This window comes from Sinocyclocheilus anshuiensis, unplaced genomic scaffold (assembly GCF_001515605.1).
Source record: "Sinocyclocheilus anshuiensis isolate Anshui unplaced genomic scaffold, SAMN03320099.WGS_v1.1 scaffold60, whole genome shotgun sequence".
In the NCBI taxonomy this organism is placed as follows: Eukaryota; Metazoa; Chordata; class Actinopteri; order Cypriniformes; family Cyprinidae; genus Sinocyclocheilus; species Sinocyclocheilus anshuiensis.
In genome coordinates this window covers 650,015-663,240 of record NW_015554068.1, presented here as the reverse complement: position 1 = coordinate 663,240, position 13,226 = coordinate 650,015, and the positions used below count along the sequence as shown (strand labels likewise).

The 13,226-nt window shown below is 35.6% G+C and overlaps 1 protein-coding gene across 1 annotated transcript; it reads left to right on the top strand.

Annotated features, from left to right (window-relative positions):
• The first annotated feature begins 986 nt into the window (after nt 1–986).
• Nucleotides 987–12,910, top strand: LOC107668664 (major facilitator superfamily domain-containing protein 8-like). Its single transcript, XM_016460622.1, is given in 12 exon segments — nt 987–1,316; nt 2,507–2,692; nt 3,149–3,211; nt 3,289–3,408; nt 3,670–3,749; nt 3,833–4,090; nt 4,092–4,142; nt 6,514–6,727; nt 6,811–6,933; nt 8,271–8,401; nt 8,493–8,578; nt 12,112–12,910. Coding segments are annotated over 11 exon segments (1,383 nt in total). The 5' UTR covers nt 987–1,240; the 3' UTR covers nt 8,574–8,578; nt 12,112–12,910.
• Nucleotides 12,911–13,226: the final 316 nt, after the last annotated feature.

Here is a 13,226-nt window from a genome sequence, read left to right as displayed (position 1 = left end):
CCCCCCCCCAAAATGGACTTTATAATTAGCAATTGCACGTTTATATCTCACAATTCTCAGGAAAGTCGTCAGAATTGAGAGATGTAAATTCGCAATTGCAAGAAAAAAAAAAGGTCAAGAGATAAGTCCTAATTACCATTTTAATTGTTCTTAATCAGTGGCAGAAACAGGCTTCCGCGGATATTTGATCATCATTAAATGTGGAAACCCCATTGTAAACCCCATATTTGTCATTTTACAGCAATAAATACATACACATTTGTAACTGTCATTGTAAAACAGAAAGAATGGCTTAAAATCAAACAATTTACACTTTTACTTTTGTATAATTGTGTGTAATTAATTATAATAACTTTCATAATCCAACTGTAAAACATATCCAAACATAATCCAATTTAAAAAAAAAAGATCGATGATCCAGCGCCAGTGCCAATACCTAGAGCATTAGAAACTGGTTAAATCACTAAAGCATTAAAATAGACATAACCTTACAGAATTGGACTGAAACGTCACCTGTAACTAGACGACTGCAGAGCAATAACCATTTGGAGTATCCCATAAAATACATGAAGTTACCTAAAAACAGACAGAAAGAGATGTTACTGGTCTAAGTCTGGGGTTTTGATAAATTGATCAATTTAGCAGTCAACAATTGATTTTATGTAATGTTAGGGCTTGGGATTTTTGATTTTGCAGATTTCGAGTGAGAGGGTACATTACAAGTGCATGCGTTGAAAAAAAAGTATTTCCAAATATTTTTAGTACAGCACATTGAATATCAGTTTAGCAGATAGTCAAAATGATTGAATTTGCGGTCATAATTGTTTAACAGCTGAGTAGGAGACATGGTGTGCGGTTAATCTTTCATGTCATGGTTATGTTCATTATATTTAAAAAAATATATATGAAAATCCTGTTATCGGTTGTGCGTAGTTTAAATAATTTTCTTGATAATTTAGTCGAACTTTTAATACCAAGGTGAAGGCGATCAGCGTAGCGGCAACCGGTAGTGACGCCAGAGAGTGCGTGCTTCACTGCGGCCGTCAAAATCACGGCGTTCAAGTAATGCACCTATTGTTTTAAACAGGACTGTGTTTTTAGAGCGCGCTTGTGTAGTATGCAGTGCTGTAGAGAGCACTGAGAGCGCTGCAGTAATTGGTCGCAGTGTCCTGATCATTACGTGCCGCGATAATATGGGTCAAAATCTCTGAAAAGTCATACATATCAAACAGAGAGTAAGATGGACTATAGACGCAAGAGGAGACTGACCTTCTTCACTATAGGACTGATCTTCTTACTGAGCGGCATTGAGTACGGTGAGTCCGGCATAGTGTTGTGGACAATAGTTTACATTTGTATATTACACTATTGGTGATAACCAGTACCCATAGTGTAATATGAATTGTATATTGATAGTGTCAGACGCTATTACCATAGTACAATTATTTTAACATACTAGTATTTACATAAGCAGTTTGGCATTACATCATTAAATGTAGGTGTTTTTTTGTGTGTGCATTATTATTATTAGTATTAGTATTAGTATTATGCATTTCTTATATCAAATAAAAAATGCATATATAAACATATAAAATAATAAATAATATGGTCAAAGTTTCAGTAGTCAGGAAAATTCTTAATGAATTGATTTGAATTTGAATGGATTTGAACTGGAATTTGAATTCAGTTAACCACACACTCAACAGACTATTTAATTGGATATTGAATTGATTTTTATTTTATTTGAATTGGAATTTGAATGAAATTTGTCTCACTTCACATTATGTTGAATTGGAATTTGAACTGATTTGGATGTGAATTGATCTGAATTAGAAGTTGCCACACGTTCCACTAAATGTTTAATTGGACTTTAAATTCATTTGGAATTTAATTTAATTTGGAACTTACCACAAGCTCCGCAAAATGTTGCATTGAAATTTGATTTGAACTAGAATTTGAATCAAATCGACCCCACAGTCTACAGAATGTTGAACTCGAATTTGAATGGATGTGGATTACAATTACCATCGTTAATTTAACACTCTTCGCAATACTTTAAGCTACTGGTATATTTTTTGTTATTAGTTTATTATTTTATTTGGACTCCATATGAATGTATATAAAACAAAGAATAATGGAACATTAAGTAGTAATACTGTAGCTAGATATTTCAGTAGTCAAGATAATTCTTGATGTAAATAACCCCTCAATAATAACAAAGAGACTGTGTCACATTCATCACAAATGTATAACGGGATGTTACTAATAACAGTGATTGAATTGTTACTTGTTTGTAATAAAACCTATCTTATATATGAGAAATTTTCCGACATGCCTGTCCCAGAATCGCTCTTTGTGTTCAGAGATTCTTAAGATTTGTTCAGATCAGTAAGTCACAGAGTTTCTGTTAATGAACTGCCATTAGTTACTAATCTAACTAGCCTTCAAGTTAATAGTTAAAATACCAGATCAGATGTGCCCATATGTATGTCTGTTTTCATTTCAGCTGTGATTTTGCCCACAATATGGAGGTATCTGCAGACGTTAAATGCCGCACCGTACTTTCTTGGTCTCAGCCTATCAGCGTTCAGCTTCAGCGGGCTTCTCGCTGGTCCTTTGTTTGGCTTCTGGTCAGATCGCACACTCTCCACCAAGAAAATCATCCTGTTCGCCAATGTCTTTGAGATGGTTGGTAAGTTTACACTTAAAGGAACAGTTCACCCAAAAATGAAAATGTGCTCACCCTCAGTCCATCCAAGAGGAGTTTGTTTCTTCATCAGATTTGGAGAAATGTAGCATTACATCACTGTCTCGCCAATGGCTGCTCTGCAGTGGATGGGTGCCGTCAGAATGAGAGTCCAAACAGCTGATAAAAACATCACAATAATCCACAGCACTCCAGTCCACCAGTTAACATCTTGTGAAGCCAAAAGCTGCGTGTTTATAAAAAACAAATCCATCATTAAGATGCTTTTAACTCTCATTCTGACGGCACCCATTCACTGCAGAGGATCCATTGGTGAGCAAGTGATGTAATGCTACATTTCTCCAAATCTGATGAAGAAATGTATGAATTACTCCTTTAAATGAAGACAACACTTGCAATGTTGGTGGCTCGTGGGTAACATCTCTTTCTGTCTGTTTTTAGGTAACTTCATGTATTTTATGGGATACTCCAGATGGTTATTGCTCTGCAGTCGTCTAGTTGCAGGTGACGTTTCAGTCTAATTCTTTAAGGTTATGTCTATTTTAATGCTTTAGTGATTTAACCAGTTTCTAATGCTCTAGGTATTGGCACTGGCGCTGGATCATCGATCTTTGGCTTCTTGACTAGAAATACAGCCCCTGAGGACCGTTCGACTGTTTTCGCTGCGGTTATGGCCTGCCGTCAAGCAGGGCTGCTCATTGGTCAGTAAAAATAAATTAGCAGACCATACATGAAAATTAGAATTGCGCATTTCAGCATTTCAGTATTCGATGCCTGTTTATATTCAGCAAATGTTTTACTCAACATACAACTTAAAAAGTTAAATTTGAATATTTATTATAATACTTTTAAAATACAATTGAATGATTATATATTTATTAATTACAATTATATGACATATTTAATTTACATATTACATACATATTTAATTCTCTGTATTTAGTTCATACTTGTACTTCTAGGTCCTGCATTCAATCTCTTTCTCAGACTCTGTAACTTCCAGATCGGACCTTTTACAGTGAACAAATACACTTCCCCTGGGGTAAGATCCTGAAGATTTTCCTGTCGACGTTGTTTGAAGCATCTGGAAACGTACAATAAACAAATATATTTGTTGTGTTTCAGCTCTTCATGTGCCTGCTGTGGATCCTCCTTCAGTTTGTAGTCCTGTTCATGTACTGGGACTTCACTCCTCAAGACGAAACGCGTCAGAGGAACGGAGTGGAGCGGGAGGAGGTGGAACAGGAGGAAGAAGAAGAGGGAAAACCTTTGGTTGGGCCCAACGAGCTCACTGGCTCATACGGGACGGTCACCAGCGTCCAGTCCAGAGCCTCTTCAGTGGCCAACGGAGACGTGACCCATGTTTCCCCTCTGCCTTCACTTCCCCCTGAGGAGGTCAACTCCAGTCCTTTCAAGAACTTCAGTGCCAGCAGGGGTGAGAGCAAAATCACGGACTTTCAAAATCAGAATAACAGGAATTCAAAGAAAATGTTGACTAGAAAAGGGGTCATATGATGCGATTTCAAGCTTTCCTTTGTCTTTGGAGTGTTACAAGCTGTTCGTGAATAGATAAGATCTGTAAAGTTGCAAAGACTAAAGTCTCAATCCCAAAGAGAGATTCTTTATAAAAGTTAAGACTCGTCCACGCCCTCCTAAAACGTATTGTTTAAACACGCCCCCACATGTCTACATCACTGTGTTGGACGATTTGTGTAACGCCGCCCAAATGTTTACGCAAAGAAAGAAGGCGTAACTTTTTTTTCTCGCTGTAGTATTGTTGTCGTGGAGATGCTGTGTGTTTCCAAATATGGTGAGGGGCGTAACATTTCCGTCACACGCTTGAGGTGTTCGGCCAATCACAACGCACTGGATAGCTGGCCAATCAGAGCACACCTCGCTTTTTCAGACCGATGAGCTTTGTAAAAATCTACGCATTTCAGAAAATCGGGGCATAGAGGAGAAACAATAATGTACTGTATGTGGAAAATAATAAGTTTTTTAACCTTAAACCACGTAAACACATTGCATCACACCAAATACACAAAATAATGTTATTTTTAGCAACGTCATATGACCTCTTTAAGGAAGCCTTGTTAGCTGAAAATAGGACATTTTGTGTCTTATTCAAAATGTATTAACAATTCTGGAATGGAAAGTGATTTTCAGTTGAGTCGATTAAAATTTAAAAACACCTTTATGCTATTAAAACTTGATTGATTTTTTTTTTATTCAATATTATAAGTAAACAATGCAACTTCTTAGTATACTAATAGGATTGCCATAGAATTTGTTGTTAGACTTTCAAAGCTGCTTTACTCAAAATAACTTTTCTTAAAACCTTAATTTATAAGATGCTTGGTAGTGTTGAACACCACACACTACATGTTCAGATAAGTTTGAAGCACTCTTGATATAAACCAAATCTGGAAAACTAGTTTGACATATTTCAGTGTTTGCTGACTGATCTAATAAAAACAGGTTATTGTACTCTAAATTTCAGACTCTCTATGGGAATGAGTTTGGTTTAAAATCCATCTGTGAGTTTCATTGTTTCTGCTTTCAGACACACACACAAACACACACTCCTAAAGTAGCAGGTTTGGTAAAATTAAGAATTTAATAATTGACACTGTTAGTTAATGTGTTGGAATTTAAATTGAATAGGCCACACTCGCCAACAAATGTTGAATTGGATGAATTTGAATTGAATTTTGACTTGATTTGAATTAAATTTTAACTAAATTTTTCACACACTCCACAGAATGTTGGATTGGAATTTGAATGGATTTGAATTGGAATTGGAATTGGATTTGATTTGATTTGAAATTGCCGCACTATACAGAATGTTGAATGGGAATTTGAATTGATTTGGACTTGAATGTGAATTTAAATTTGCCACACATTCCATAAAAGACTGAATTGGAATTTAAATGGATTTGAATTTGAACTTAAATTAGAATTGGTTTGATTTGATGTGGAAATTGAATTGAATTTGCCATACACTTCACAGAATGTTGAATTGGAATTGGAATTTAAATTGGAACTGAAATTGGCTTGATTTGGAATTTGAATTTGAAACACAATTCACAGAAGGTTGATTTGGAATTTGAATTTAAATTTGCCACACATTCTATAACACTTTGAATTGGAATTCGAAACAATTAGGTTTTGAATTGATTTGATTTGATTTGATTTGGAATTTGAATTGACTTTGCCACAAGCTCCACAAAATGTTGAACTGGAATTGAATTAATTTAAATTAGAATTTGAATTAAATTGCAATCGCTGCATTCACAGAGGATTTTGAACAAGAATTCGAATTGCCCACTCACGATAGGATTTTTTATTTAAATGAAATTAATTGTAATTCAGATTCTGATTCTGATCATTTAATTCAGATTTGACATTTTGCGGCAAACCCGAAAAATGTCAACATGCCTTTAAAACAAATGTTACTTATGCAATATAGCACCACAAAGAGTCTGCCACTTTGTTTTGAGTTTTTCCATAGAATTAAAGTTAATTTATTACATATAATGAAACATATTTAAATAAAATACTACATATAGATAAGATTTAAAACATTTAAATTGATTAAATTATTAAATTTTTGTTTCTTCTTCCCTAAATTTAAATTTGAATTACAATTCTGCATCCAATTTCTCTATTCAGTTCAAATTCAGGAATTGTTTTGGAGAATAAAAGGCATTTACATTTATATCTGGTGGAAATCACTTGCACTACTTTATATGACAAATAATTATTTCTTAAGTGCAATATTTTGTTTGATAATATCGTTCCTCTAGACTATGGTGACTCCTCTGACGCAGAAGTTCTTTAACTTTGGCGAGTTGGAGAACAGCATCATGTACTGTGTGTGTGGCGTCGAGGTGATCGCTGGCTTCCTGTTCGTGCGCTGGTTGAGCAAGCGTGTGGCGGAGCGAGTGGTGCTGGCCGTCGGCCTCATCCTCTGCAATATCTCCTGTGTCTGGTGCTTGATCTTCCTGGCCAATCCTCAGGGTAAGACGAACACACAGAACTGTGGATGTTGTGCTCATAAGCTCTAAAATCCCTCACGGCTCACAAATGTTTCTTTGGTTCAGGTGGATTTGCGTGGCAGCTGGCGGAGTTCATCATTGGTGTTTTCCTTCAGGTCCTGGGCCTTCCTTTTGTGGCAGTCGCCCAGGTGTCTCTCTTCTCAAAAATTACATCAGAGAAGACGCAAGGTTAGTCCTAAGAACATAGTAGCTGCTTACCAAGTGCCTCAAAACAAGTCGGAACACTTGAGGCACGTTCACATTTACCATTCTTCAGCGTCTTTTTTCAGGGGGCAAAATTTAGTCAATGAAAATCCAAGCGAATTGGAACGAATTCGCCATGTAAATTTCGCAATGGGTTCAACGGGTTGGTCACATGGATGTGCCCACAAAATTTCGCTAATCTGAATAAAAAATTTAAAAGTGACTTAATACCTCAAAATACTGGCTTCTCTCTCAGAATTGTGATATATCTCGCAATTCTGACTTTTTCTGACAATTCATTTTTTCTCGCAATCCTGACTTTTTCTTGCAATTGCAAGTTTATATCTTGAAATTATGACTTTTTCTGACAATTCACTTTCTTTCTTGCAATTCTTTTTTTCTCACAATTTTCTCAAAATTCACTTTTTCTCGCAATTGACTTTTTTTCACGCAATTCTGACTTTTTTCTCGCAATTTTTTCTCACAATTCTGCTATTTTCTCAAAGTTCAGGCTTTTTTTCGCAATTATTAAATTTTTCTGACAATTCACTTTTTCCTCGCAATTCTTTTCTCTCACAATTCTGACTATTTTCTCAAAATTTTAACTTTCTTGCAATTTCAAATTTATATCTCGAAATTCTGACTTTTTCTTGCAATTCTTTTTTCTCACAATTTTCTCAAAATTAACTTTTTCTTGCAATTAATTTTTTAAGTCGCAATTCTGACTTTTTCTGACAATTTACTTTTTCACGCAATTCTGACTTTTTTCTCGCAATTCTTTTTTCTCACAATTCTGCTATTTTCTCAAAATTCAGGCTTTTTCTCGCAATTATGACATTTTTCTGACAATTCACTTTTTCCTCGCAATTCTTACTTCCTCGCAATTCTGACTTTTTTCTCGCAATTCTTTTCTCTCCCAAATCTGACTATTTTCTCAAAATGTTAACTTTCTTCCAATTATGACATTTTTCTTGCAATTTCAAGTCAATATCTCGCAATTCTGACTTTATTCTCGCAATTATGACTTTCTCGAGAGTGCGAGATTATATCCTGCAATTCTTACTTTTCTCAGAATTGTGAGATATAAACTCGTAATTGTGAGAAAAGCGTCAGAATTGTGAGATAAGTTACAGTTTTTACCGTTTTTATTCAGTGGTGGAAACAAGCTTCCCTAGTGACCACACCTTTGCACAAAAATAACTCTCAGGCTTTTTTAACTTTTAGGGGAGGCTTTGTTAAGAAACATACAAAGCACCAAACGTTTCTAGTTTTTCTGGTTTCCAAGTCAGTGTTTGCCGAAGTTCAGGCCAGTTTGTGTTCAGGATTCAGTCAGGGGATTCGGCGCTCTGTCGGAGGACTGGCCACCATTCTCGGGCCTCTCTGGGCGGGCGGTCTGACCTTTAACCTGTACATTATGCTGGGGCTGATGATGGGTCTGCTCGCCCTACTCACCGTGAGTCCAGATGCACACGTGTGACTGTCTGGAGCAGCTAGTCCACACATGAGAGTATGAAAACACGCTGAGACATCTCTGTGATTGACAGATCATGATGGTGGTGTCGTATGAGCGGCTGGTGGCGCCCGTAACTGTAGACAATCCCACAGGGACTGAGTCAGAAGACTGACGCAGGTAATCAAAGAATAAACTTTAGACTGAAGCATACTTGGTGTTTGGAACTGAAATCTAGCATACAGCAGTATGCTACATTTTTGTCACATGACTTAATCACGTTTTTCATCAAGTATCATTCAGTTATAATTTTTTTCCCTGATTTTATATATAAATGTAACTTTTCACTGCCTTGTCAAATATTGAGTCAAGTCAATGAGTCAATTACTTTAAAAATCACAAAGTAAATGTAATTGGTGGATATTATGTATTATATTTTATTCAAAATTATAATCTAGTCAGTGGCTTATTGGGGAAAAAAATCTCTGATTAAATAGTTTGGCAAAATTTTTTTTTTATTTTTGTAAGTTTTTTGTTTTGTTTTGTTTTTTTTAACAAAACTGATTCATTGTTCATTAATATTTCTTTATTTCAGTATTTCTTTACTGTTTTAAAAGGACTGATTTAAATGCATCTCTTCTATGCTGAACATGTTTTAATTAATAAATTAAACCTCATTTTGATATCAAAAGAATGAAATTATTATAAAGAAACCCTGGTTAATTATTTTTGGCAAAATCTAATTATTTCTTAAGTGGAAGAAAATTAATAAATAAACTGATTCATTGCTCTTTAACATTTCTCCATGTGGTACAACCAGTAAACATAATTAAACTATATATACATTATTTAAATTGTATAAATAAAAAAAAATAATGTCTGTAAAAACAAATGTATAAAATGTAAATTAATTTAAATATTTTTTATATTATTAATGTTTATTTATTATATCATCATGTCTTTGTCAAAATGATATTAAGTTTTTTAAAACTATATGAAGCTTACATTAATAAATATTTTTCTTTTTTAGGGGTTCAAGTGCATAGCGCCGAAGCCCTATTGTAAAGATTTTCAAAGATCACCATTCTGACATAAAAATGATCGGGCAGTCCAAACCGTAAGGCGTAGAGACCTGAAACTTTGAGGGATGGTAGTACCCTCACCTTCTACAACGTCACCAAGGCTCGCCCCAATCGGCCTGACGGGGGCGCTACGGCGATCAAAAGAACGAAAACGCTTATAACTACTAATCCGTCAGTCACAGGCTCAAGTGTCTTAAGGCTTGTTCACACCGGGACGAATATCGCGCGCGATATGTATAAGAATTGACTTGCATGGTTTGAACGTTCAGGTTCAAAAATTGTCATTATAATATGTAACTAGTGAATAGCAATTGGTCAGCATAAAGCATACAGCTTTAAGGCTTGTTCACACCGGGACGAATATCACGCGCGATTATCGCTGACATTTAACGCCTCTTGACTAAACAAAGGGCGCCAATGTGAGTGTGCACACCGATGCGCAAAACGCGAGGCGTAAAAGCATCATTTTTTTAAAAATGCCTCGGGCTCGTTTTTTTGGTTTGATGTGCCGCGTTAAAAACTGGCCGACCAATGAGATTGGCGCTTTTGTTCACGTGCCTGGAGCTGCTGAAGTTACAGTAAAACACGACTTGGTGGCGCTCAAGCACAAAATGGTCTTGCCGAGCACACATTTATACCTAACAACAAAGAGGAAGTAAGTAGACCAAGAAGATGCATCGAGGCAAGATGAATGTAGAGCTGCTGGTCTCATTGGTGTCTGAACACAAACGGCTTTATGACAAACGCGACAGCGACTACAAAAATCTCGATAAGAGGGAGTTGGTATGGAGAGGAATTGCAGATCAAATAGGATTCGATGTGCACCGGGGTATGTCGCCATCTAATGTCATGGAGTGAATTTGCACGTTCACTCTGCTCATCGCCAGAGAAAATCGCTTGGGTATGAACACAAAAGACGCGGCGAAAAACGTTGGCGATAAGCGCGCACGATAATCGTCCCGGTGTGTACGAGGCTTTATATCGCTGGAATGGAGTGGCAAAATATTCGGCTATTTTCGATTTTTTTAAAAACCTACTTTTGTGAACTAGTCCTAGGTTCTTCACTCGAATTAGAACCAAACCAGTGCAGAAAAATTCTCTGGAGAGTGAATAGCAATAAATAGCAAAAAAAAAAAAACGTTAGTTTTCGATTCACCTTCTCAAAGGGACACCAAAACGTTCGAAAGGGGCGGGTCCACTTTTATTGAATTAGCTATAATTTTTCAACAGGATGAGATATTTACACCAAACTCGATATGCATATGTAAGACCTCAATCTGAGGTCACATGAGAGTCTGGCCACTGTGTGGCGCTATAACAGGACAAAAATATAAAATGACAATAACTGCATCCGTTTGTCCGATTGACTTGAAAATTCACATGCATTGTCTCTGTCCAATGTGCCATAAGTGTCTATGAGGACATTCACATATCTCAAAAATCATGGCTGCCATCGGCCAATGAAATCTGAGCACCTATTAGACACGGTTAACAGAGGCCAATTGGAACAAAACTCGCTGGCGTGTTCGGCCCATGGCCCTAAACGTCTGTAAAAAAATTTGAAAAAAATCAGCCACTGGGGGGCGACATCACATTTTTCAAGTGTGTAAACGATTGAATATTGCGTTTATGTGTGTCATATGATAGAACTTTGCCTCAGGAACCACTGATGTCAATCAAATCTTTGTTAATTAATCAAGATTGTTAAAAAAAACACTACTTTTGCAAACTAGTCTCTGTTTTTTCGCTTAACCTCCAGAAAGCACTGAAGTACAATTCTCTGGGCTCTGTAGGTCAATAATTATCAGAAAGGTTGATCTTTAAACTTTGGTTAGATATAACAGGGTCGTTTAGGACAAATTATTAAATTTCAAAACCTATAAATCCTAAACTTAAACTCAAAACTTCATGAAACTAGGCGAGCACATGCAGCATATGATTCTAAAGAAGCATGCCAACTTTTATGGAGAATGTGCTATAGGTGGCGATATAACAGTTATACAGGTAAATAAAAAAAAATACCTGGAATTGCCAAAAATGCCCTTTTTAGTCATTGATTTTAGGTAGGAACAGGCTTGCTAAATAATTAGTAATGTCTTTTCTCATGTTTGCTTAAATGCCTTAAAGGGCTTGAACCCCGGGACAACATTTACAATAGCTGCATTGTTTACTGCGCCAGGTAGTGACTCGTGTATGACCTAATGCTACGAGTGAAAATCCAGGGTTGTAAAATATAGAAAAGTGGTTATTGTTGTCTTGACTGCTGGAGTATAAGGGATAAAGGAACCTAGGCAGAGGGTGGTTGGCAGCAGGGCTTATTTTTATATAAGGGACAAGTGTTATATTCAGGTAGCTCTTTCACATTACTTACTGTACAAGGGAGTTGAAGATACAGCATTGTTTGCAACAAATATACAGTATAAATCATGCAGTGACTGGTACACTAAAATTTTCTGCTTATTCTAATTTCTTACCACAATGATCAATACAAAATTACTTTACTGTGTTGTTGTGATAGCAATAATGGCCAATTATGCCGATAACTGCCTACATTATATATATATATATATATATATATATATATATATATGGCAAGCTTATTTTGTAACAATGCTCTTTCCTTGTTTGTAGGTTTGACATCAACTAGCTTGTGCTGTTGTCGGTGAGCAAGCTGATACTGAATCATTTGACTCAATAAATCTTGAGAGATCGGTCTAGGTTTGACTCACTGACAGATGTTAATGCAGCTCCAGCTGATCAGTGACAAGTGGACATCATCTGGATTCACTGCAGCAACAGAAATAAATGCAGTGAGAGGAGACATCAGGAGTGGGTAAGACCAACATAACAAGCAGAATGACAAAAGCAAGCGCGAGGCTGATGGATAAATGAGGTGAATCTCTGGATGTCTTCATCTCTGCTCTGTGTAGAGCTTTGATCAGGGCAAAGACTCTTTTGATAAATGGACGTTTCTGCTATATTTCCTATGGAAGTTCCAGTAAATGAAATGTTTTAGGGTTAAGAACGGAAGGCCAAATCCATTCATGTGCGTTATAATGTTTTTATATTAATAAAGAGATTAATGCAATTAGTTTAGGACAATATAGATTTGTTGCTGATTGATTATTTAATAAAATAGAATATTATTACTTATGTATTTTTGAAATGACGCTTAGGCTGTTTGTGTTAGAAAGCTTTAGGATTTATTTCTTTTTTTGTTTTGTTTTTTTTTTTGTTTTGTCTTAAACTTTATAGGATTACTGCTACTTTAAAAAAAAAAAAAAAAAAAATCATATTATACAACCTTATGCCCAAAGTACCAGGGCTGCATTAATATAAATTATAATTGGGACAATACATAACCCCATTACGTCTCATTACATGTGTCTTGCAGCTCTGACTTTTTTTCTCGCAATTGTTATTTTTTCTTTCTGCCACAATGAAAAAATAAAATAGGTAACTGTGACTTTTTATTTAATATTTCTGACTTTTGTCTATTTACTATTGTCCTTTGCATTATTGACACACTGTTTTCCTGTTTAATTCTGTAAAGCTGCTTTGATGTTAAAAGTGCTGTATAAATAAAGCTGACTTGACTTTTCAGAATTGCAAGAAAAAAGTCAGAATTTTGAGATAAAAATGTATATTTTTTATTTTATTAATGTATTATTATTATTATTTTACAATTCAGTGCCTTACCTAAAAAAAAAGCATATCAAAATGATTTCATTTCATAAAGACCAAAC